Source organism: Pogonomyrmex barbatus, unplaced genomic scaffold, assembly GCF_055798465.1.
Source record: "Pogonomyrmex barbatus isolate J1 unplaced genomic scaffold, ASM5579846v1 scaffold1, whole genome shotgun sequence".
Taxonomy (NCBI): domain Eukaryota; kingdom Metazoa; phylum Arthropoda; class Insecta; order Hymenoptera; family Formicidae; genus Pogonomyrmex; species Pogonomyrmex barbatus.
In genome coordinates this window covers 24,682,887-24,710,525 of record NW_028297098.1, presented here as the reverse complement: position 1 = coordinate 24,710,525, position 27,639 = coordinate 24,682,887, and the positions used below count along the sequence as shown (strand labels likewise).

The 27,639-nt window shown below is 37.3% G+C and overlaps 2 protein-coding genes across 3 annotated transcripts in view; one reads left to right on the top strand and one right to left on the bottom strand.

The window, feature by feature from the left end:
- Positions 1-26,659, bottom strand: part of Ndf (Nucleosome-destabilizing factor) — a 39,728-nt gene extending 13,069 nt beyond the window's left edge. Inside the window, exons 1-7 of the mRNA XM_089083355.1 lie at positions 26,514-26,659; positions 26,388-26,424; positions 25,079-25,167; positions 24,873-24,999; positions 24,377-24,481; positions 24,070-24,264; positions 21,965-22,138 (exon numbers count right to left, since the gene is read on the bottom strand). Of these exons, the coding sequence (XP_088939481.1) occupies positions 21,965-22,138; positions 24,070-24,264; positions 24,377-24,481; positions 24,873-24,999; positions 25,079-25,167; positions 26,388-26,424; positions 26,514-26,548 (762 nt within the window). The 5' untranslated portion in view covers positions 26,549-26,659. The remainder of the gene's footprint in view (positions 1-21,964; positions 22,139-24,069; positions 24,265-24,376; positions 24,482-24,872; positions 25,000-25,078; positions 25,168-26,387; positions 26,425-26,513) is intronic.
- LOC105421963 (uncharacterized) lies at positions 10,438-21,542 on the top strand. 2 transcript variants are annotated; one of them, XM_011631147.3, is made up of 4 exons: positions 10,438-10,947; positions 11,268-13,168; positions 13,423-13,705; positions 14,013-21,542. In XM_011631147.3, exons 2-4 carry the CDS (start codon positions 11,277-11,279, stop codon positions 14,661-14,663), a joined length of 2,826 nt encoding a protein of 941 aa, XP_011629449.2. In that variant the 5' UTR covers positions 10,438-10,947; positions 11,268-11,276; the 3' UTR covers positions 14,664-21,542. The 2 variants fall into 2 exon arrangements, with proteins under 2 accessions (XP_011629449.2, XP_011629448.2); XM_011631146.3 differs by having other exon boundaries at positions 10,804-13,168; positions 13,456-13,705.
- Positions 26,660-27,639: the final 980 nt, after the last annotated feature.

Below are 27,639 nucleotides of genomic sequence, written 5' to 3'. Positions count from 1 at the left end.
GGCGGGCATTGCAATGATTCGCGACGGGACGTATCCTTCTTTTCCCTCCGCTATGAAAATAGGTCACGGAATAGGCGATAGACCAAGATGACGTTTATAGGACGGAGGGAGGTCGATTCTTCTCGAGGTCGACTTCGTCGTCCGTGGCACGTCCGCCTTTTTGTCGCGGTCGTCACGAGAGCGAGAGCAATCAGTCGGATTAACGTGAAAGTATGTGATCCAGGAGACTTTCTTGTTTTCACCTTCCCGCGAATGGGAATCCTTCTGTGCGCTACTCCATCATCGACCGGGACGGGAGTTAAGCAAACAACCAACACCTGAGCAAGCAACGCGATTATGTCGCTTTGTCGTCAATATCGAAATACTCGCTCTTGTGTGTGCTTCTCGTTCTCTAACTCGACGAATTGCGCGAAACTATTATATGTATCGCTAATAATATATTCATAAAGTAAGACCGTGTAATATCGAGGTGTTACGCGAAAGTACTGGCTTCGTAATCGGGCAATTTCTAAGAAGCTATTACAACCGATTAATGCATGTAAAATACGTATCATTAACGCCATGTAACTTGGAAGTTACATAATTCACACGCGGAAAGGACAGTTTTGATATAGATATAGATCTGAATAATTTCGTTGGATGTTCAAATTAGTTGTTAGAATGTAAATAAATTTTACAGTATTTATCATTGTAATTTGTTTATGTTTAAATGTAAATTTTTATATTTAAATGTCTTACATAATTCTGATAACCCAATAAAATTAATTTTCAAATCTGTATTTGACTAAATTTTTAGATCCTATAACAATATTGCTCTTCTTGTATATACCTATATTTTTAAATCTTTCGTTTTTTACTGTAATCTAACGTAACATTTTACTATTGTATCATTTTTTAATAATTAAGCAATCTGATGTCATGATAAAAAGAAATCAGGAGTTTCATATATCAGATTGATTTTTATAATGAAATATTTAGAAAATCATCAGTTCATATTTTAAAGTAAGGTTACTGATTGTTAATTATATATTACGTAAAATGTTTTCAAGCACAAAAAAAATTGGAATTATAAAGAATAAACAAAATTCGATTGTACGCTTTTTGATTTCGTTGATCTTGCAGGAACACCGAATTTGCGAAATTGGATATTTCATATGAAACAATCTAGAAATGATATATTAAATTATGGATGAATTTTTTTTGAATACGTTGTTTTTTTTTTTTTTTTGACGATATTTATCGACGTTTAATTAACAAAATTTATTTCTCGAGTTTAGTTTCCATGGCATAACGCGATAACTCGCAACGGTTACATCCGTTCAAATAACACATCAGGTGCAATGGCCGGTACCTACGGCCCTGGTTCTCCCTCTCCCTTTTCTACCGCATGTTGCATTAAGCGTAAAATATTTGTAGTTGCGAGTACAATAACAATTATTCAACGGTTCGAATCTTTCGTTCAGCAAGTTCGAACTATGCCCACATTCGAGGCAGGAATCAACCTTACGAAACTGTCAATCCCTCCGGGGAGACGTCGAGGCTGAAGCGAGAAGACGTGAGAGTGCATCGACAAAAAGAGAGAGAGAGAGAGAGAGAGAGAGAGAGATCGGTGAAAAAGGAGAAGGATGACAGAGAATGCAAGAAGGGAGAAAAGGAATCCAGGGAAGCAGTCGGTAGAGCGGCACGAGCGCCGAGCTGAGCCGAGTCGAGCGACCGGCACGTTTAAATAAAGAGTCGACGGTAGCTTGCGACGTTGCCGGATCGACCGACTATTGATCGACGGTGGCCGGGGGTCACGCGCGTACAAACCGGCAACGCCGCGTGGCTCCCAGCTGATCGGAGCTCCAGCTCTACTCCGCTCGGCTCGGCTCGCGACTCGGGCGTTGTCTCTCTCTCTCTCTCTCTCTCTCTCTCTCTCTCTCTCTCTCTCTCTCGCTCGTGCACGAGCCGGCGTCTTCTCGCGCAGCGTAGAAACACGATATGCAACGGCCTATTCGTGCGACGTTGCATTGCCCCGGCTCGAAGACATACATTTCTCCTCATTTTCCTCTCCCTGCGCGAGAGAGTGCACTTTGATATACGAGCGTATGGAAACTGTTGCTCTCCTTCTCCGGCTCTCTTGCTTTCGGCAACGCCTTTCAGCGCGTTACGTAATTGATATATATTTTTTTTCATGGGCGGAGCGTGGGAGGTTGCTGAGAGTCGTCGACTCGCGCCTAAAATTAATGCGACCGACTTCACGTCGTTCGAAAAGAGATGGTTTAAAGCTTTTTTATACGCACACTTACGCTGAGTAGGATCGTTTTAATACTCTACTTTGAAAAAAATTGAATGTCCTAATTTCCATTTATTAAAAATAAAATATTGATATCGGCGCTTTTATTAAGAGCGTGAAGTAAGCAACGTTCGATGACATGGTTACCATCATTAATCATCTGTTCCTCTACTAACTCTACCATCTTTATTTTTATAATTACTAAGTGCCGCCATTTTGTGCTCTGCCCAAGGGATTACCTCGAAATTATGGGGACGAGAGGTGCCTCCGGATGTAACGGCGAAGATCGCGCGTTCAGATTCGGCGAGCAGCGAAGCAGAAATGCCTAATTCACGATTATGGCACACAATTTTCTTCCACCGGAAGAAGGTTTTTTTTATCGTGCCGTAGGCAATGAAGTTTTCATGAGACGCTCTAGATGCAATCGATTCCTCCTCGACGTCACCTTCCTCTCCGTCGAAAGGATCCCTCACTTCTACTTCTATCGTCGTTACGTAACACGCGCAGGAAGTGATCTTGTAGTTTCCTGGGGTAAACGTGCTTTCAACATTTGATGAATTATGCAACGCGTTGCCAAAAGCGGCGCGTGATCTTTCGGAAACAATTCCTCGAGTTATTTGTGCCGCCGCTCCTATTTGGGAAGATCCGATATTACATAACATAATTAACGGACTGATTAGAATGGTTATTTTAAAAATTATTGTTAATGAATTATATCTAGAAATCAAATTCGTCAAATTTAAAAAGTTTGCGATTGCTAATTTCTTGTTTTTCAAGAAAATGTCTCTCACGATCATTCCTGAAATATTTAAGCATTGAGATCAGTCGCTTTAAAATTCCTCGATATCGTCGACGGTAGAGGTTTCCATTTTATCTGGATAACGAGAGACATAAAGAGACAAAGAGAGACAGAGAGAGAGAGAGAGAGAGAGAGAGAGAGAGAGAGCCGTAGAGATAAATATAGAAAAGACAATGAAACAGACGCTCGGAAAGAAGTAATTTCTCTTCTGGCATTCTTTTCAGCACTTTTGGAACTAAATGTTATCTACGAAGCTCTCTACTCTACAATCGACCCAACTCAAAAAGAATAAGATATTTATCGAGTCATCAGAATAATTAGGACGTTCAAATCGATTATTAGAACATAAACAATTTTTACAACATTATCATCATACTTAAGTGTTACATATATAATTATTTTGACAAGAAAATTATTTTCAAATCTATATCGGATCAAATTTTAAATATTTCAACAAAATCATTCTTTGTATATCCGATTGTTTTTTTCTTTCTTTTTTTTTTTTGTAAAATAGCTATTTAATGAAGAAAATTGAAAAATTATGACAGAACACCAGCCAATAAAATTCTCTTGAGGGAGAGAAGAATAGGTTTCGAAAGTAAAGTGACTTCTTTCATCGAAATAGTCTTCTCTTTACTCTTTTCAGGAAGCTCTATGATTTCCGCATTTTTGTGCATAATGAAAAAGAAACGAAAGTCGGAAGATCAATACGAAACTCATAAAACTATGTAAAAGCACCATATAAATGACGTTTTTACAGAGAGCCATCGCAACGCAAGAGAGAAAAGATTTGGACAAGGACAGAAATTACAAAAAAAAAAGAAAAAGAGAGAAAAGAGAAGCGAGGAAAAAAAATGCGATACCAAAACGAAAAAACAGAATAACCCTATCCTTCAGAACCTCCTCCCCCTGACCATGACCGACGATGACTATGTTGGCAAGGACAGGGAAGGAGAGAGAAGCGGATTTTCGCGCGGTCTTCCCGTAACCTACAAAACTTTGTCAATCAAGGCCAGACCTGATTTTATTATTAGGTAACTAGAATACGCAGCCATGTGCCCGGCCCGAATATCTTGCGGCCGCGATCTGGTTTGGCCGACATTGGGTTACCTCGAGGATTCCTCGACCTTTTGTACATCATCAATTCTACGCTGAGAAACAGGATCCTCTTGAATTGAAATCTCGATAATAGCTTTTTCGTCTGAGTAATTCCTATAATATCCTTTTATGGATTCTCGAAAATCTCGCAGTAATAATAAACAAAATGCTCCAACAGATGATAATAATAAGAGATTCGAAACAGTTTGCAGTAGAATTGAAATGAATTCTACGGAAATACGGAATCAAAAATAAATAGCTAATAATAATCGTTCGCTATATTTCTCGGAAACAATAAATGTAATTTATTCATCTTTAATCGGTCGTTTCGCGGCATTTATTAATTACTAATGTTACTATCGATTGTCAATGTCCCTTGCACAATGTCCCTACAAGTTTCGCCTTGAAATAGTACCATTCAGGTTCACGATGCCCTTTCGCGACGGCATTTCTTGCCTTCTCCGATCGGTTTTTACAGACCGTTGTGGCATGGTCGAAATTATATGTCGTCGGCGACGATGATGGTCGATGCCCAAGGCCACACTGAGGAATAAATGAGCGTGACAGTTTAGACAAGTGGACAGCAGGTTTACTGAATACCTGCAAGTCCTTTCCTTCAACATTCATGGATAGGTGCGAAGCACCGAAAGAAAAACTGGTAATTAACGGTGGTAATTCGTCTTCAAATATTTGAAAATACCCACAGAAAGAACAGTTTTGTTGTATTTGGTATTTTGGCCAAATTCAGATCTGAAAATAATTTTTTTTGAATCGTCAGGATAATTATGTAAATTGTTCAAAGTGATTATTATCAGAGTTTTTTGTAGTGTCATTAAACATTCTATATGATAATATAGCTTGATAAAATTATTTTTAGATCTGTATCTGAAAATAATTTGTTAAGCAGCTGTCGGAATAATTATATAGAAATATATAGAATTATATAGATTAATTAAATTATATAGAATTATATAGAATGCTAAATAAATTTTTAAATACAATAATTATAATAATAAGAAAAAAGGACTAATGATGTTTTTAAATGCTTCAACAAAATTATTTTTTGTGTGCATGAAATTTTAATAATTCAAGAGTCAATATAGGGGAATAAGGTACCGGTAATGCAAAGTCAATGTAAATTAAGAATCAGCCTCAGAATTTTCTAAAGTATAATCTTAATCTCTTAGAAGTAATCTTAAAGAAGAAGACACACAATTCCGAAAATACAATAAGCGAGACAAACGCCGAGAAAAATCTCCGGGAAATTTGCATGAACAAAATTAAAAAAAAAAAAAAAAGACCTAACTGCGAAAGAATCTTTCCTTGTCTATCATCGTCACTTATCACACTTCTGTCTTTTATAAGTACCTGTTTATCCTGTTAATGAACAGAGCTTATATACACACGTAATAAAGTCACTGTACAACCGTGAATGAAAATATTTATCATTCTGCGGATAACGCCGAGCGACAGCGACACTCATAACCGATCGATGCCGGATGAACAATAGCACGATTAGCTCATTAAGTTTAAGTTCTTTTCCATGTTGTACGAATAGGTCGAAGGTTGCCCATTAATTCACCCCGCAAACGTCGCGCATTAATCTAAGAGAGCGTCGCTACATATTTGATGGAAATGCGCGCACGAGGCATTTATCCTCAAAATGACGCAGGTCACATTGCAAACATCATTAGCCTTGAGTGCGACGTAAGATTAAAACGCACTTAAATCTTGATAACGTTAGCGTGCACTTAGAGTTGCTTTGTCGTTTCCGTAATAAAGAAGGAGACCGGCCGACACGCCGCGGGAGTTTCCATTGGATCGTAAATAAAAAAAAAAAAAACTAATTACATATCGCTAAAAATACACATGGACTCTAGAACTCGCGTTTTTTTAGAACGTACAAATGTGAAACGTTTCTTCATTATACGAAATAATTCGTCTGTCGAAGAGACGCGCGAGACGGAAATCTATAGTGCAGATCAGAACAATACCAGGTGCAACCAGGCGAGTGACGTAATATCTTCCGCAAATGACTCGGACTGTATCGTGGTAGCCAATTACGTGCAGGTAAAATGTGTTTTCAAGATGCAGATGGTGGTACCGTTGCGCAGATTATCGCGCAGTTACGACGTGAGAATAATTCGCTATTCCATATAGAGGAACCAATTAGTGCTGCATTTTAGAATGTATTTTAATGGAATTAGAATTTTAAAATAAACAATGCATGAAATTAACATTAACAGTACCAAGCGATCACTTTCGACCATTTCTATTTCTTCTTTTCAATTATTACTTTTTTATGCAGGCATCAACTTTAAAATTCTGCTGATTTCAATATTCCATCAGAATAAAGAGAACAATTGGTTGATGAAAAGTTAGAAAATTCGTATCTTCAATACGAAGCAAAAAAATATCAAATTAAAAAAGAAAGAAAAAAAAAAAATAGGAACGGTCAGAACTGACTGCTCAGTATTTCTAGTATTAATCTCAAATTATAAAAATGTCATCGAACGTTAAATTAAACCAACAAAAAAAAATATTTAAATAAAAACCTGTGTTGGAATTGAGAAAAATTGTATTGAAGTCAAATATTTCCGAATCGGTTATGGCCATCGATTTTCCGTAATGGTCGCAATTTCGCGGACACTGAAATCGGAACTGCGTTTGCATAAGCCTTTTATTAAAATAACAAATAAACGGTGATATCGCGGCATACGCGGCGCGACTTCGCCGCGATGATTGATTTGCATAAGGACAATCGACGTTCCAATAACACGTGCTATCGTCGAATTCCTCGTCCGACACATAAATAGTTTTATCGGATTATTGACCTTCGTTATGTGCACTGACGGAGAAGGTGAATCTATTAACGGGAGCGGAATAGCTTCGATTATTCGTGAAACGCGCCTGGCACGGGAGATAACCCGCTCCCGGTGACAGACAGACAGACACAGAAATCGCGGTTGGTGGCGAGGCTTATTGACAAATGATTGCTCTTGATTCGCGCAATAACTAAATAAATGTAGCAACGCTACATACCGTAAACGCACACGTTCGTCGGCGACGTTCGTCCTCATTGATTCGCCCGCGAAATTGTTTTTCTCGCGCGCTATCATTGTGCGCAATTAACGAGCCGCCACAGCCGGTTTACAAAGTGATATAAATCTGCATACGGTTTCGTTATCGGACCGATTATTTGTAAATCTAGCGTCTATTACATAATTGCCTTTTATGGCGAAATTAATAATAAGATGTTTACGCGTTGCGAGAGAGTGCTGCGTTCCCGTCCCGATGGAAAAAAGCCTCAAAATTCTTCGGACGGTCAAAAACTAAGCGATTAAGATTTATCACATTTTGCAGCGCGCTTGTTAGCATTTTCCAAAGAGAGGATATTTCAAAGCGGCGGAAGATTAGATTCGCTCTTGTTTAGCATATCGGGTCATTAATTCTCGAGAAGTTTTCCTAAATCAATTTCGGGTTTACGTTTATCCTAAGCCTCTGCCCGACCATGGGAACAGCGTTGAACGATGTTTCCGATTCGACTCTAAATGGCTCGTATGTCGCCTGGCAAAAGCGAGGAACAAAGTTGGGTCATGGATCGATATCGCACCGTGGGAGGGAGAGAGAGAGAGAGAGAGAGAGAGAGAGAGAGAGACACAGACAGACAGAGACAGAGACAGAGAGAGAGAGAGAGAGAGAGACCTAACACCCGCCTCCATCCCGCGTGCATCGCTCAAATATACGCCACGTTACATTTTTCACCGTTCAGGTAGAAATCGACGAAATGGCAGCGAACGGATAAATGGCTCTGTGGAAACCTCCGAATCCCCATACGTAAAATTTTTATAAATTCCTCGTCGACGAAAACTATATCGTCTTCTCGCGAGGCGAGATTAAATCGTTAGAACGAACGAGCGAGGAGATTTCACAGGGAAAACGTAGCGGCGTTCGTTTAAGTAAAAGTGAAAACGCATTCGTTTCACGCTTACGTCATCGCGATTATATTTCAGACAGCTGGACTCTGTCACGATGTTCATAGTTCGATTACGCAAATTATAGCGACGAGACTTGATACTTTTTGTTCGCGGTTAGAAGTGCAAGTATGTCTATTTACGTTCATAATGCGTATATGAATTAGATATTTGGCACGCCAAGCAGTAATATTACAAAATCATATATAATCAAATTGTTTCTAACAATATTATATATTATAATATTAAAAATACTGCTGATATCCATCTCACAACCAACGTGGATTAATTTTCAAAAATCTCGATTTATCATTTTCATCTTTTCCTAGAATCAAAAAAAAAAAAAAAAAAAAAAAAAAAGACAAAAAGTAAATGAGAGAAGTAAGTCTAATAAGCGAGATCATTAATAGAAATTTAAATTCGGCATGTAACTTTTTTAAATAAATAATTTTAAATAATTTAAATTTTAATAAAAATAATTAATATCTAGAAAGACAGATCTCTCTTTCTCTTCTTTTCTCAGTATTTTATAATGTCAAAATGTGTGAAACTTCAAACTTTTATTTAATCGTGGGTCTCTTGGGTCAGAATGATTGACTTCTTGAAGAATCGACGCTTTCTAGAAAGGTTTACACGACGGCTAGACGTCGAGGCACCGTGGCGAGATAGATAGATTTGATTAAACGCGAGCGAGAGCGTGGGAGCATCCTCTGGTCCGGATGCTCGTGAAATTCTACCGTCTGCACGACCGGTTCCATTAGTGAGAATCAAAGTTTAAGGTCCCGCAGACTCAAGGCCAAGCTGACCGTTAGCACAGCGAGTGTCGAAAGTTTCTTTATCTTCCTTGCATTTGTCTTCGTTGAACGATCGTGACAAGGCGCATTGTCTTTCATTTCGAAAACGGATCGCTTTGTAAAATATTAAGTACGGAGTACGTTTGTACCGTATGCAGCGACTATTTACGTAAAACGGAATCTCTCTCTAGAATCTTACATATTCTAGACATTTTTCATTATAGACGAGCTCTAGAAGTTCTGTATTTACAATTCTATGTCCCTAACTGGGATATGCTATTCACACCCCGACTGGAAATCTTTCTTTTCCGATTTTAAATTTATTCTGGAGTCTAAGTTCTAAAAGTTGTTTTTCTTCGGAATCCTACAATCTTACCTGTTTCTTTATGTTGTGATTAAAAAAAAAAAAAAAAAAAAAAAAAAATTCTTATTTTCCATTATAAACTCCTTGACTAGAAATTTTCGGATGTGACTTGATTAATTTTCAACAGATTTCTCCCAGATTTCTATCGCGATGATAATAAGATTATCAAAGATGATAAAATATCGATAATGATAGAGCGAGTTTTTTAATCAAGATTAAAACGCAATTTTGTCGATCACTGGGATCTTTTAGCAAATGCTAGACAATTAATTTGGCACTGAACTTGAAACTATTTTGGCCCGTTAATCGCGATATCGCGATAGCTCGCAGACGGGGGCATGGAGCGAAGGTATCCCGACGACAGAATGAAAGCACCTTCACCAAGATAATCGACGGACCCGACGATGCTGAAATAGATTCGGTCATCGCGCCAATGACACGGGCATAAAGATGCGTGCTAAATGGAACAAGTCTCGGCGGACGTTCGATGAATTCTTGGTAGACCGGTCTGGGAGAAAATCCCAAACTCTCACCGAACACAGCGGTTGCCAAGGGGGCTGCCTTCTACATAAACCCCCTACCTCTCTCGCTTCGTCTGTGCCTTTCGTCAAGCCGCTCTTTCACAGCAGTTGTCCCCTTTCCCCTCCTCTCTCTCTCTCTCTCTCTCTCTCTCTCTCTCTCTCTCTTTCTCGCTCGCTCGCTCGATACCACCCCTGTCTCCGTTTGCCTCTCGCTCACATCCTGCTTGCGGAGTCGTACTGGGAAGGTCTGCGTCGGCGCCGAGCGACTGGGGAGTCGGCGGTGTTGCCGGCTCGCTCGAACCGGTGCTCGCCACGAGGAGAGAACCCGCTTCGGTAGAGCCGTGGCCGGAGCTCCGCTCCATAGTCGGTTTTTGCATCTGACGCGCGGCGGGCGAACGCGGCCGGCCGCTGGGAGCGCGATATGCACGAGCGTGTCATGTGACACGCGTGACAAGTGGTGCGCGGCCGCGGCGTTGCTGCACACGACGCCGGTGACACCGACGGAGACGGTTATCGCGCGCGGTGGAAGGATAAAGGAGGCGAGGGAAGACAGGAGGAGATATATAGGGAAAGAGAGGGAAAGAGAGAAAGGGAGAAATAGAGGAGGGATAGAGAGAGAGAGAAAGAAAGAGAGAGACGGAGGGGAAAATAAACGTTGTTGCGTATACATCTTGCGTGGATGCGTGCGTAAGATCGGTCGGTGTTAGTTTTCATATTGTTGATCTTTTTCGTAGATCTAGACTGGTAATTTCCTCGCGGGGAAATACGAAGCGTGCTCTCCTCGGTGCCTGTGCAAGCCACACGCGAAACACGGTACGGTACGGTACCGGCGGGCGTAATTATGTTAACCGGCGCGAAACGGCACCGACGGACGACGACACACCGCCGACATCGTCATCCACGCGCACCGTCACCCGTCACCGCCAGCAATACCGTGATCGTCGATCACCCTGGAAGATACCTTCGACAGGTTCAACGTCGTATCGCCAGATTTCTCGCGAACGATTAGACACCAACGGTTCTCTCTCTCTCTCCTTTGCATTTCTGCCCACCCCATTTGTCCTTCAGAGCCATTGTATTCGGGGTAGCCTGCGAGGAACACAACGAAGTGATTCTCGGCAGGTAGGTAGAAAATGAAAAAGAGCGAGTCTCTTAGTCTCGATGAGAGTGACAACGAACACGTGGTCGAGTGATCGATATATATTTTAACTGCCGGTAGTGGTGCGCAGCATAAAGAAATAAGAGCATAAGCGTAGTCTGTTCGCGAGTAAATAAGATCTTTGTCCTTTAGTCGGTCGATAGTTGTCTCTAGAGTCAATACCGTCGAATAAGCAACGATACGGTCGTAATTCGGACCGTAGTTCGGAAAGAATTCCTCGCGAGGAAGCTCATCCGTTAGGACATGGGAGATCGCTGTATCCGTGCAAATCATCACATTGCAGATCTTAGGAATGCGGAAGCGGATGGCGAAGGGAGGTGATGGTCCGCGCTTGAGGTGGTTGGTCTTTTTGATCGCAGTAGTAGCGGTGGTGGTGCGAGTCGCGGGTGGACCTTCGGACAGGCTGTTGTCGATCGCAAACGCGTCGTCGTTGTCGTCGTCGTCGTCGTCGTCGTCGTCGTCGTCGTCGTCGTCGTTGTTGGCTTTACAACAGATAGAATGTCCCAATGGGTGCGAGTGCACGACCACTACCACCAACGACAACGGTGGCAGTCTGGTATGCGTGGGGCGCAGTTTCCCCCACGATTTCACCTTGCCGCAGAATATTACGAGCGCGTTTCTAAGAAATGTCCAGGTGAATGCGACCGTCCTGAAGAAATTCGACAGGCTGCGAAGTCTGACGTGGTCGTCAAGCGGCGTCAAGAGACTGGAATCCGACGTATTCAGCGCCACCGTAAATCTCGAGCGACTCGATCTAGGTGATAATCGGTTGGCCGACCTGCCGTCGGACGTCTTCCATCCATTGCATCAACTCCAGTACCTGAACCTCACCGGGAATCAGCTGGGCGCGCTGCCGCAGCAGCTGTTCCAGAATCTGGATCGCCTCCAGGAAATCCGTCTGGCGGCGAATCTACTTTACGTACTGCCCTATCAGGCGTTCGCCTCCGCCAGGGAGCTCGTGTTGCTCGATCTCAGCGGTAACCGGTTGGTCTCGCTGCCGGACCACAGCTTTCAGCCGAATCAACAGCTGCGAGAGCTACGACTGGCCGGGAATCGGCTAAAAAAGCCGCCCTCGCGATTATTCTCCGGGTTGACGCAATTAAAAGTACTCGATCTCGCTGACAACGAGATCGACGCGTTACCGCGTCGCCTTTTCAACGATCTTACGGCCTTGGAGTATCTCGATCTCGGGGGTAATCCAATCGCGCGTTTCGCAGACACCGCGTTTCAAGGCCTCGCCAATCTACGATGGCTCGATCTAAGTCGTTTGCCGATCTCGTCGTTGCCCGGTGATATCTGGCGACCTGTTAGCAGGCTAAGAACTCTTCTGCTATCCGGGACCAAATTGGAAAACCTCCGGAACAATAATCTGGCTGGCCTGGCTGAACTAGAGACACTGGAGATTACAGACAGCCCACTGCGAGAGATCGGCCAGTTGACTCTGAACGAGACACCGTCCTTACGTAGAATCGACCTACGTAACAATGACTTGGCCTTCCTGCCGGCAAATGTGGCGCATCTACCGCTCTTGAATGAACTACAATTGGAAGGCAATCCGTGGGCCTGTGATTGCCGCATGTTTTGGTTCGTCAAGTGGACAGAGAGCAGGGCGCATCTGCGCGCAGCTTTTCAGAGCGGACTTAGATGCGGTCACAAGCAGGTAAACAGCACCACGACTGATAATACTATGCTACAAACATTGAGCTACCTCAAATGCAGTCCGCCGATCCTATTGCGAGTTACCAAAACTCAGCAGTATCTTCTTCTGAGTTCGGTGTTGCTGGAATGTGAATTCAGCGGGAATCCTGCACCCTCCTTGACTTGGGTAACTCCGAGCGGCCTGGTCCTCCATTGGATGTCAGATCCAGGATTCCCCGACGTGTTCGTCGAGCATCCAAAAGTGCACAGCTGGTTGTCGAATCGGCCGGTCGTCGATGACAACCGCATTCGCGTTCTGGAGAACGGTTCCCTTTACATCGCGACGTTGCTACGGCAGGATGTGGGCAAATACAAGTGTACGGCGTTCAACCCGATCGCCAACGAGACCGTCTACGTGACTTTGCACATGGATCCGATAACCTTACACAATATCAAGATCTTCAGCATCCTTGTCGGCGCGATCAGCACTGCGGCGTTTCTTCTGCTGACATTGATGATACAACTGTTGCGGTACTTATTCTTGAGGTGAATATCCGTAATATATAATAAAATATATTTTTACACATTGTATTTCACGCGACCGATACTGTCAAGCAATAGAGTCAGTTAACGGTTCGAATGATAAGACGTTCGTCAAGAGTTCGTCAACTTGGATGAGTAGAACGAGTCAGGCGGAAGGTCAAGACGCGATCGATAACTCCACCTGACAATTCCGACGACTTTCTATATTCTTTTCCCAATCTTCTTATTAACATACTCTTTCCGCGAATCGCTCATAGGTGTGGATGTATCAAATGGTGCCTGTGCTGCAGACGCGTGGGCGCTACTCCGCGGGCCAAGCAAATCTACCAGATGCTTGACAACATCGAACAGTATAAGAGCCAGCAGCTCGAAAGACTGAGGGAGAACTACACGCAACAGGTGCACAGAATTAAAGACAACTGCGTTCAGCAAGTGGAATGGATCCGCGACAGCTACGAAGGTCAAATGCGGCATATACGAGATATACGGGACTACGGTACCAGCCATCTGACTGCCCTGAGAGATCAGTACTACGATCAGGTATAATGCCTCGGGGGAATTTTTGCGCGGTACTGTCCTTGTCGCAATTTAGCAGCTCAATTTGTTATCGCATTTATTATTTTTCATCTGACAAGACGTTGTTTACGTGCAAAATAACAAAAAATTCATTAAACATATCGTCATGATGATTTCGATATCAATAAAAACAACTCTACGTCGAGAGAAGACGTAATAAGACTGAAAAAAAAAATTATGTAACGCATTCGTCATTGTAATGAGATCATGTATATAATAATACAGATAATGATAGATAATATCTAATCGTGTCTATTTTGTTTTCTCGCAGGTGAAAAGAGTACGAGACTACTCCACGAGCCAGTTGAATTGGGTACGCGAGAATTATGTCTTCCAACGAAACAAGATTCGCAAGTTCAGCGCCCATCAAGTATTGCGGTTGCGCGAGAGTTACAAGTACCAGCAGCAGACGCTAGCGAAAGTGCTGGAGAACTTGCCGAATCTATACTTTGACAATTGTCGGAGCGGCTCGTGCGGCAAAAGTGACTCCATGATATTCGATCCTACCAAGGATGACCTCAACGGCATGGACACCTACTTCAAGGCGAAGATCGATGATTTGGCGGCAGGACCGAGTTTGGAGGATGTCAATAGTGAATACTACACGCCGACTGAATTATCATCAACCAGTCCGCACACAATAGAAGGCATTCATATCAATTACATCGAAGAGAATGGTCCACCGCTACCACCTCTGGGACCTCCTACAGTGTTACCCGCTTCGACAGTGCTGCAGTGTATCAATGAATATGGTAGCACGTTGTCCGTATATAAGAACTACGAGAACAACAAACCAATATTCAAAGGACCGAACGGTACGGAGGTCTTGGCGAAGGAATTCCGTAAAGAAACTCCAGAAGCCCTGGGACTTTTAGCACCTAGCAATAGTCTACCTGATCTTCCACGCGAGACTAAACTTTAGCCGGCAGAAATTAAAGCGCGTTAAAGTGGCCAAGAATGGATTCCTGCTATCGTTTAAGTTAACAAAAAGTTAAATAAAGATAAAGAGATTCTCAGATAACCGACAAGAAATGGTGTGTAACGGAAAAGTCAACGCTATCCTGCATCCGATTAACGAAGATCGCGAGAAGATCACTTCTTCCGCTTTTAATTGTACGACTGAATCGAGGAGAATGTCCTGGAAGACAGTTCGAGAAGAATTCGTGTTAGTGCCAAGAAACGGAAGATCCTCCCTCTGCCGAGATCGATGACTGTCGATCGTAAGAAAAAGTGTGTGCATGTGTGCTAATCTAGGAGAACAAAAAAAAAAAAAATTGCGGACAGTTTCCAAGGACTCTCCTTATGATATGATTGACCTTGCAAACTGTCCGTCGCATCAAGCAACGTGTGCTTTTTCATCAGTGTCATCGTTTTTAGATGACTGTCATCATCCCAGAGGATAAAGATTAAAAAAAAAAAAAAAAAGAAGAGAAAGATGCGAATTACATTTTGCATCTGCATTAATTCGGCTGTTAAATTAATTTCCTCTTGCAGATGCAACAAGGGGAAAAAGTAACTTCGCCTAGTGTCAATTCTACAAATCTTAAGGTTGCGATTTCCAAGGAATCGTCTTCAACCCTTCTGTAAATAGACATGCGTGAAAGTTTCCTGTATCAGTGCCCATGATAAAAAGTCGGATTATCTTCGGATTATCTTCTCATTGCAAAAGACTGAGGTGGCGAGATCAACTCGCCCGTTATCGTTTGTTTTAATTGCTTTCTTCTTCTACGTCTCGACTTTCTCACGAATAAAATGCGAAAAACATCAGCATCCGATTACTCGCGTTCTTTCCTTTCTTCTTTTCTCTTTTCTTTTGGCTTGTGTTTAGCATAGTAGCTCATAAACTCCGAGACATAGTATATACTCATTGGAAAAAAAAAACAAGGAAACATACCAGAAAGTAACAAACGTATGTACTTAATTTTTTAATCATTATAGCAACATATCTCTAACCGCTCGGGCTTATTGTTTGCAAAGAGAATGAAAGAAAAAAGGGAAATTATAATAATATAAAATTATATTGGCTGTTAAATCTTTGAAACCGTTTCAGAGAAAGGAATTGTATGTACGATTTCAATTGCAATGAAACTGGTCTTATACAAGTTTTGCAAAATGCACCCCTTTGTTGAATAAATCCTGACGAATCGTCGCACAGCATCTACATCTTAATCCCTCATCCAAATTTCATTTTGCAATCATGCTTTGCAGAAAAATATATTGAAAATTCAATTTAGCAACTTCTTCTTTAAGACGCGCATGCTAAACAGAAAAATAGATGTTACTAATTACGCAAATTAGCTCACTGCTAATTAGCAAAGATGCGAACTCTTTAATTAAACTTTAATCATTGAGAGAATATTTTTCGCAACATCATTTAATAACCAAATTAAAAAAATGAGAGCGGTAATTGAAGGATATAGCATAAAAGTAAATAAATAATCCATAATTTATCCAATCTAATTTAAGCCATTAACAAATGACACAAAAGAATTAATAAGAATATCAGTTCCAATTTTATATAATTAAGTATAATATAAAATTCAATTATTAATTCTACAGAATAATATAAAATAATTTTAAAAACATAGTAAAAATATTTAATTATATTATTCATTCTTTATCGTATAAAACGGGTTTATTTAAAATGTATTAAAATTTAATTTGTCTTTAAAAGAACTAATTTTATTAAAATTTTATATTTTCTATTTCATATCTTTGTCAAATTTAGATTTTATTAAACTTAAAGTCACTTGTCCTGTGGGACAAGAAAAAAAAATTGCTATGCATGAGTTCATGAGAAATAACACCTTTACATGCAACCGATTCATTTATAAATTCCATTATTCCAGAAAATAATTTCTTGTAACTTTTATATTGAAGAAAGAATGCAAACATTAGAAATAATAGTTATAATTTATTAAGATAAATCTTCTTTTTGAATTACTATATACAAAAGTTCGTGCGATATAGGTATCGAAAGTAGTATTTATTTTTTCAATGGACATTTCAACGTAAATTGGCAAAGCAATTAATGATTAAAGGACGTAAAACTTCGAGAAATTAAATTTAGGTATTCTTGGTTCGCCCTTTCGTTAGGAATTCATTAATCGTCTCTTTCGTATCTTCGCGAATTTTCATGTTAAAAGAAGATCATCGCGAGTAACGGAAAAGCACGTGAATAGCGATCATCTACGTAAATGACACTGTCGATCGTAGACAGACACGATTAAGTCACCATCATAATAACGGAACGGAACGAAACGGAAAGGAAAATGATCGCGGCCAAGAGAGCGTTGTTGTTATTTTTGGATCGCGTCAGCGTCGTTGCGAGAGAGATAAAGTTTTATCATGCTTCCTCCGTGCTAGAGGGGGAAATCACGTATGGGATACGCAAGACGGAGCAGAACCATGATAGAAATCATGCAGTCACACGATCCCGCCATTATAAGGAGAAACCTACTCTATGTCGAGGGAAATCTGTCCGGGCTAAATCTAAAATGGGAATCGACAGATCATCAGGCAATTTGATGAAGCTGAAGCTCAACGTTTCCTTGGTGAAAAGTTAGAGAGCGATTACGGAATCTTTGTACTTGATTTTTAATACAATTCATTCCATCTTGGGGCAAATATACTATTTTTATTATGTTATTCGTATCTTTTTATGTTATTCGTATCTTCTTAATCTTGATAGACTCTATGAAGAATCAATAGATAGAATATATACTTTTTAATAAAAGTATATATGTGTAATTGATAAAAGAATATCGTTAAAGTTGAACTTGTATCGCGTAATTTCGTATAGCAATATTTATTGCTATATGAAATTACACTTTTTAAATATTCGTAATTAAACAATAGAATCAATAGAAAATGGATCAATAGAAAATTTGTCAAAATTGATAATTCATTATCAGAAATCTATACAATTCTGAATACAGTTCTGCTTGAAATTAAATCAGAATACATAAGTATGCTGCAATTATAACTAAATAATATCTATAATTATTACAATTTTAATTCTCACAATTTTCATAATACAAATATATAAAATTATCAGGCGATTTTTAGTCTTTAGTTGTCTTTCCCAATTGAAACGTGTAAAAATATGATGGAAATACAAACAAAACTAAATCGTAAAGGTACATGAGCTAAACAAAAAAATTCTTATTCCAATTAATTATAAATAGAATAATAGGATTTACTTTAATCAATTGCAAAATATAATGCTAAGTTTAACAGAAATCGAAACGCTTATTCCAGAAAAATCTTCATTTAAAAAATATCAAAATTAAAATTTCATCTATATAACATCTTCTCTCGCATATGTATCTATAAGACATTTGTTAAGAATTTTTTAATAATGTTCATTTTTAAACAATTAAGTTTTAGAGATCTAATCATTAGACAGAAATTATACATTAATCGCTGAAATATTTATTCTGGAAAATTCAAGAGCTCGTGAGAAACTTTTACTAAGGAAACATTTCTGGCTTCATCACAAGAAATATTTTTTAAGAAAAAATTTTTTACTTTTTAAATATATGCCGCTACTTTGTCCGTAGATCAACTATTTAGAACAGTTGTACTATACTACAAATAGTACAATCAATCAACCTAATTATACTTGGTCTCATAAATCTCGTCGATATTCGCGTGTTTAAACTAGTTTAAACGAGGGTTGAACGAAGGTTGTTTCCGCTCTAATTTAGAAGAATTGATTGGAATAATCGCAAACAAAGTTATGCTATAATGCTTTGTGATTATAAACTCAAATCACAACTTTATTAAGAATTTAGACAGATTCATATTTCATGGCTCTGCACGTTTCATTTGTACTTTATTTTCAAAGACGATATACGTGTATCAGTTGATACATTGATCACAAATGACATCAAAAGAAACGAAACAAGAGTCTTATAAGATATCATCTGTAATATGATCAAAATGGGCATTATCGTGCAGTTTATTTAGAGATGTTGTCTCATATAATTCTGTCAATCTGTCGAAAAAGTTTTGGTAAAGCTATAAATCATTTTATACAATTATTTTTTGTTTACAAGTGTCTTTCTTTTCCATATTACTGCGATATGGCAGTCATTCATTATTTCGAAGATTATCAAATTGTCTGATTAGTTTCAAGAAAGTGAAAATGATTTTTAATATCTCGAGAATTTTGCAAGGAGCTAATAAGAGTCACATCATAATACCTACAATACAGTCTTCTTGAATACTTGCCAAACCTATCGATCCGCTACGAATTTTCCTTGATGGTATGTCAAATATATAAAAAAAAAAAATAAGAAAAAAAAAGAAAGAATATCCACATTCCAATAAAGGCATCCATTAGAAATCTAATTCAGAAAAAGGTATCATTATCATATTTATATATCACATTAACATATTTATATATCAATGCTTATTTAATAATGCTTTTGACTTTCTTTGTTTGAAACAACTCGATAACATTAAATGCTCGTTATCAAAGAAATTACTATCGCGTGCAAATGTAATTAACATCGAAAGTATTTAGAATTAATTTCCAATATCATTAATTTGATATAATTTTGATTATTGAATTTTGATTATTGAAAAGTTTTAGTTTTCTAATCTTTTACTATTGTTATATTATCTTATCTATAATTGATCTTATATATGATTTTAATTAAACCGTTCAACTGTGAAGAAATCAATATCGTTTTGTAACTCCTCCAAATGTTACATCATTCTCTTATTTCTGATTGTTGTATAGAAGATTATACAGAAAAATAAAATCCGATTGATGCGTTCAGCCGCCGTATTTTTAACATTAATTAAACGGATGGATTATCTATTGTACAATCGGATTATGCCAGAACAGGCTTTTCGAGATTTAAAAGTGAAAAAAGATCAGAAAGATTTGAAATCTACTGCGCTTAGAGAATAATTTGAAGTTAAATTTAACTAGCTAGCTTCTCGTCACGGCACATCGAATCTTAGGCAAGAGAATCTTTTCTCTGTTCCTTCGTATACCGAACGCTCGTACTTATGCTTCCAGCATGTATATTTTTTATACGATGTCATTTTTAAACCGCGAAGCCTTAAGGAGGGATAACGCGCGTGCAGTGCGTACAAATTAAAATTGATGATGCGAAAAAACGCTATTGATGACATTGATTGAGGTATGCAAAGACCGAAATAATTGGAATCACGCGTTGTTACTTTCCAGAAATTTTTCCAGAGATTTTTGCGTTCTAATTAATTATGTCAGTGGCATAATTATTATTAAATGCGAGTGCTTTAAAAACAATTAAAAACACCATATTTTAAATTAAACAAAAAAAAAATTTTTTTTAATAAAATTAAAACATAAATCTTTTGTTGATCGAGTGTTTTTATCAATTAAATATTACTACAGATCAAAATGTGTAAATAAAATGTGTTTTTTTTCATTACTTTGTTTTAATTTCGCAAATAAAGCAAAGAAAGAGAAGACTTTATTGTCTCTCTTGTTAAGAGCCGAAGATATATTAGTGCATTAAAGATTAATTACGCCACTGTAAATTGAAGATTTCATCATAGATGAAATTAGAAAATTAGAAATTAAATCATAGATCTTATTCCATCTAGAATTCCGCGAACGCTATTCTCTCTCATCGGAATTAAATGCTGTAAAAATTAATTTTGTAGCAAATATTTATATATTGTAGCACGTATTATTATATATAATATTATATATAAGAATTTGTCTTGATGTAACAGCGAGAGAAACTATCTTATTTTATCAATATGCCAGAAAAATTATCGACTGCTCGTTTGGGACATCCTGTATACCTTCGATACTTTAATGAATCTTTTAAACACTGTGATTTACGAACTTTTGAAGGCTACAGTGCGATATAAATTATTGATGTAGAATGGAGTTTGCAATGTTACTCAATACATTTTTTGATAAATAATAAACGATAAATTGCACAAATCGTATATAACAGAGGGACGTCTTCGGCGCAACTATAAAAGTAATAATTATTCCGAATATATAATTGCACTCGTTTATATAAATTTCAATCACCTTAAAAAAACCTAAATAAATTATGTATAATCAAAATAAAAATTTATAGTGAGTATTTCACAAAGTTATGTTTGCCAGTCACTTAAAATTGTTAAAAATCTTGATATATTGTATATTCGTATATTGGACACATAAGTAGCCGCTTGTGTTGCAGTTCAACATTTGGAAACCGGCTACCAAAGAAGCAAAGTCTAACGCGCAAACTCTTTTTTTACACTGAAGCGCCGTTTTCATATTAACGGAGGTACCATCAACTTCGATGATTTAAAAACAACCAAGTGATTCTTTAGGGCTATCTCCATAGAAAACCCATTCGAAGTATCTTACGTGTAATTTGCCAAGAGGTACTTTGAAAATTTCAAGCCTGAAAGTATCTTGTCGAACTTCCCGTCGACAGTCTCCTATTTTCTACGTATTACTAACGGATACTGACGAATAAATGCGACTATGTATCATTTTCTACGTAAATCGTCGTAAACTTGCGGATTGCAGATCATTCTACAGCAACGAGAAAACGGCACCGATCTACTATATCCGCTATCAAAATATTATTCACGTTGGAAACTTAGAAGAAACCGAGCGGTTAAATTGTTTTAATGTTACGACTGAGCGATGTAAAAGACCTAAAGCCATTTGTAACAAAGCGTTTTGTGGTAACAAATCCGAGTTATTTCTCCCCATCGAGACGATGTTGACGATCTGCTCAACTCATACCATAGTTCTCAAGTTAATAAATCTTATTGTTTATTGCGATACTTTTAATTTTCTTCAACAACCCTATTTTGTTTCAGGCAACACAATGACAAGTACCGATTCATCAAGGTTTGATGTTCGCGATTTAAAAACAAACATTCCAGGATAAACGTGATTAATTACAATATAATAAAGCATAAATTAAAATCAATAAAGGATTACACGTATAATTATCAAATGCGTATTCTTAATTCATTTTTAATTCTTAATTCGTTCTATCGCTGCATTCGATTTTTTTAAATAAATAGTATACAGTTAAATAATATAACAGTTTAAAATTTTTTTACTTTTTTAATAAATAAAAAATTTTTAATAGATATTAATTTAATTGATATACTGCGTTCAGGACATTAATAAATTTTGCGCGTATATTTTTCGATTTTATAGAAAAAAAAGAATGAAAAAAAGATATCGGTACATACCTTTTCCTGCGTCCGATTCCACACGATCACGGTATGACCACTGTTGATCAAATTTTTCACAATACCACTGCCCATGATGCCAAGCCCAAGAAAACCAAATTTCAGATTTGATGGAAGGATATTCTTCTCTTTGAGAGTTTGCGACATCGTTTCGACGTCTAAGGGCGGCGTGACCTGGAGAACAAGGTAAAGGTTTGTTACGGGAAAGAAACAATACGCAACTATTAATTTTTTTTTTATATAAAAAAGAAATAACTTTATAAATTCTGTATCATTTCTGAAACATATTTTGACGACAAATTTCACTCGTAATAGATGATTCAATTAATATGAAATTTAAACTTTTCTCGACAGATAAATAATTCAAATTAAGAGACTTGTAATCTATTATCAATAATAAAAAATTAAATTTAATTAATTTAATTAAATATTAATATTAATTTAATTAAATATTAATATTAAAATTAATTATTAAATTTTCTTCCTTTTCGAAAAATTAAGTTCTAATAAAAAATATTAATATTAACAACTTTTGCAATATTTTTATTTGTAAAAAAAAAATTTATTTTAATTTAAATAAAAATAAATTTAAATTAATTAAATTTTTTGTACAATAGTTGCACTAAAAAAATGAAATAGATTTTTAAAAAATTCCGATAAAAATATATTCTTTAAAAGGATTTTTCAACAGAAAAAGATCTGTAAGAAATCTTATTCATATTCGATATTTATTGATAAGACTTTCCTTCCCTTCCTCCCCCTTCAAAAAAAAAAGAAACTAAAATGGACTTTAGCCGGTATTCAATATGGTCAGTTTTATATTTAAAGCCTTGTATCCTTGTATCCTTGTATGATATTAGAAATTAGTTTAAGATCTCTCCAACAAGAGGTTTAGGATCTTAGATATGTATGATGTAAGATATCATACATCAATTAATATCTTAAGATGATACTTAAAACGATTTTGAAACAAGAAGATTACCACCCTTAAATGACCTAAATACCACCCTTAAATGACAATAAGTATAATTATCAATATTTCATTTGTTATATGTCAAATTTTTTTTCAAGCTTTCGAAAATCTTCAGAAATTTTGTTTTGTAATCAGTTAACATGTTCAAAAAATGTATTGTACAACAAATAAAATATTAGTCTAAAATTATAAATATCTGAAAAAATCTTTGTTTTTATAAATTTCTAAGCTGTATAGGATCAGTTATTTCTAATCTGTTTTATACTTTATATTTAGATAGGATTAAGCTCTTTGTATGACAGACAATAAAAAATTTTAATGATTAAATAATAATAATAATAATAATAATAATAATAATAATAAAACATTAAAAAAGTTTTCAAGTTGCAAATACTAACATAAAACTTAAATAAAATAAATACTAACATAAAACTTAAATAAAATAAAAAAATAAAAGGGTTAGAAAAAGTCATATTTGAGAATTGTCAAAGTTTTTAAATTGGATCTAAAGCACTTACTGGTGTAAATCTTGTTCGATATAATTAAATATAATTTAAATATTAATTATTCAAATAAACTCTAGTCCTTTAGATTCTTTAAATCATTTTTATAATTACAATTTTTGAAATATTTTATATTGACATTAAGGTTATGAAACCAATAGATGGTAGCAGGATGTATGCCTAACTACGGCACTGAAATGCAGTGTCTTCGTATATATACGTGTATTCATATACTTGTTGAGTGTACGTATATCTCTAAGTATTAAAACCTTTCACGCGTGTATAATGCCTGATTTTTGGACTTTTGAAAAATAGCATCATAATATTCATTGATATTAATATAAAATTAAAATTTAAAAGAATTTAACATTAAATGCACAATATGATGATACAACACCAAATATTCAAGAATAAATTCATATTTTTCATATTATGCATAATATTGATGTATTAATATGAAATCAGATTTTACATCTTTTAATAGTATCCTTTTAATAGTATATTATTATTCTTAATTCTATTCTTTTTGTCTACCTGCTAGACTTTAATCATGTTAATAATCAATATAAAATAAATGAATTTTTTAAATCAATAAAAGAAGATAAAAGAAGATATCCAATATTACTTACAGGTCTGGCGATATTTGCCGGTCTGTTTAGAAGCGAGCCTGTTTTTCTAGCCGGAGTAGAATGATTCATAGTAGGACTGATACTGCCGACTCTGTTGCTATTGCTGGTACTTGATTCCCTACGCTGCTTTTTAGCCGGTCGACGATCGCCTGTGCCACCGTCGCTTAACCGTTTAGGAGTCTTTGCAGCAGCTTCCTGTAGCAGTAGTTTTTCAGTTTACATTTATAACACAAAATACAATAACAAAAGAATAAAGATCATTTTTAACAGTCGCTGTCGAAAAATGCAAGATAGATTCGTTACTGACCTTGCGCGGCTTTGGCGTTTTGACAACAGGTTTCTTCTCGGCGACAGAAGTTTCCTCTTTGAGTCTGTCGAACAAGGAATCCGGATCTAAACCATCCTCAAACACCTAGTATGCATCATACAAGAAATTTATTTTCAATAGATATTTTAATAAATATATGAATTTTATGTTTTGTATATTTTATATATATATATATATATATATATATATATATATATATAATAGAATAAGCTTAAATATTTTGTTATATAAATATAATAAATTTAATTATTTTTAATAGATATTTCAATAAAAACATGTACATAGACTATTTTTTTTTATATTAAGCTTTCAATTTTAAACTAATTTAGATTTATAAAATATCGTTAGTATAATATTTAACCAAATTAATAATGCAATTATAAAGCATTTGATTTAATTACATAATAATTTAATTACATAATAATTATAAGATAACTATAAATAATTATGCAGCATTAAGCACAGTTTTGCTCACCTCTCCTTTGGCGATAAATTCTTCTATAGCTTCCACTGCATCCTTGAAAGCGCCAGATTTGCTAGATTTCACTAAAGTATCTTTATATTCCTGATAGGGTTTAATGTGAGATTCCTCTATCCATGCGCTACAAAAGAAAAAGAGTATTGAGAATTATAAATCATAGTACATTTTCACGAGTAAGATAAACAATCCATAGAACTTACTAATTGTTTGTCCCAAAGAAGAAAATACACTGTACTGGTCCCTTTTTAGCGTTTGCAGGTTTTTTTAAGTCCTTTGAAGGAACTGACACCTTTACATGTCATTGGAAAATTAATATACATTGTATACAATATTACAATAACAATAACATAATCTTTATATATATCTTTTGAATCAAAACAATTTTAATTCATCATCCATTTAAAAACAACAATATTAACAATAATATCAAATATATAAAATAAAAAATGAATTTATGTTTGAAAATTAACAAGATATTCATACGATTATCTCATTTACAAGTTGTCCGGGATAAGTTTCAAATATTTTTCAATACATTTTTATCATTTAGAATTAAAAGAGACATCAATACAAGTTAAACGTACATTTTCATCAAATACTTTTGCAAAATAATTCTTTGTTTGCAAATGCATTTATGATACTAGAATACGATACTAGGAATTAGATAAATAGAACTTTCTCTTTAAATTTAAGATAGAATATGAATCTAGGATCATATTCTGCACGTGTGGATTCCCCCACTCCCATTGTGGATCCCCTCGATCTTCATACGGCCCTGTTACACATCGGCGATTGCCGCGCAAATGCGTTTGAGAGGATACAGCGAGATATCCGTCGCATTTGCTACACTCAATTCCTCGCCAACCCGCGAGATCGAATATGTACATCTTATTTCAAATGTAGAAAATGACAAGTTCAGGATCAGACATACGATCGCGCGACGCTCGTTGACGTCACGCATGTTGCTCGCCAATCGGGAAGGGGGAGACGAATTACGCGGGACAAATTCTCAAGTCTCGCTGACAGCGAGGTGTCGAATCCCCGTGACGACAACAACGAAGAGGAACGGTTACGAAAACGCGGTGAACTGGGACTGGGATGGAGGAAGGGAGGAATAGGGGAGGTCTCGCGGGAAACTCGTCGGGGGAGACGAGGGAGACGAACGGGATTTAGGTTATAAGCTCCACGGCCTGCGCGCCAATTTGAATTCGAAGGTCGGGTGTGGCGGGAGATAGCGCCGCGCCGCGTCGCGTTCCTAAGCGGTGCGGCGCGATGCGATGCGATGCGATGCGTCGTGGACCGCATGGCCAGTGGCGTCGACGGCGAGCATCGCCGAAGCGGTGGAGTGCGGCGCGAAAACCACCAAAGTGAAGACAGCTGCACACGCGAGCGAGCGAGCGAGCGCGCGCACGAAGGATGTAACGGGAAGAGGAGCAAGCCCGCGCTACGACGGACCGGAGCGAGCGAGAGGGAGGGCGGGCGGGAGGGGAAGCGGGGGGTGCGACTTACCCGGCCGGGCCACGGCGAGAATCCCTTCATCTTCGCCCTGAAAGCCAGAAAGACAGACGTGGGGAGATTAGTATACGGACGTGCGGAGCACACGATCGCGTTATCGCGCGCACTCGCAATACGCACCATACGAGATCACCTAGTTTGAATACTTCCGACATCGCGATGACGATCGACCACCAACCTGCCCCCTCGGACGTCAGCGAACGACTGACTTGCCTGCGGAGCGTCGTTTATACGCGACGACGTGAGCGCAGTTGCTCCCTCTCTGCGCGCCGTCCCCCTCCCTGCCCTCGTGACAATCCCACCATGCCGTCGTCGGACGGTTGGTCAAGTGAGCGATCATGTCGCAAAGAACGACGTTTCCTTTTTTAATTACGTTGCTGTTAAAATTGCATTATTCGCAGTTCGCGATTAACGCATCGCGACGTTGTTAAAAAAAGTAATGAAAGAATCATTAGGATTATTAGCTTCGCACTTCTAGACGCGTCATTTCCGGTGGCTAGGATCCCGTCTTAAGGACGATTCTCAACGCGCAAATACCGAGCGACCAATCGTCGGGCAGTATATACCATAGATCTCTGTGGGATCTACTAAATCGCAAATGTAAGAAATATATCTCAATTTCCTTAAAATACTATCAATATATTATGAGTATAATTTATGAAAATATTTCCATAAAAAATATTTCAGAAAATATTTTACTGCGAATAACAAATGTATACATCTCAGAGATATTTAAAAGATATTTAAAATAAAACAGATACTTTTTCGTTTCTACGAGAATCTGTGACACTGCCGCTAGATGGACGTGGCGAAATTCTATTTTTCGTAAGTAAAAATTGCGTAGAATAGAATAAACGACATGGAGAGTGTTCTATTTATTATGAGATTACTTTCTGAAGATAAGTTCTCGGGATGGGGCCACTCAAATACAGAATTTATCTTTATCTTACAGCCTCTTCAAATGGAAAGCTATTAAGATAAAGATAAAAAATAATTTGACAACAATTTTGACAGTTGTTAATTAAAACTATTTTTACAAAAATTTGAACATTTTTTTTAATTATCTCTTGACAACTTGGTGTTGTTCGAGTCATAATTTAATTTAATCGATCGTTTAATATGCAAATTAATTAATATGCAGATATATGAGAGATATATATATATGTTAAATAAATGGATCCAATTAAGTTATTATTATTAGAAAGATTCTCTCAGACTATCCAAATAATTATAATAATCTCTATAT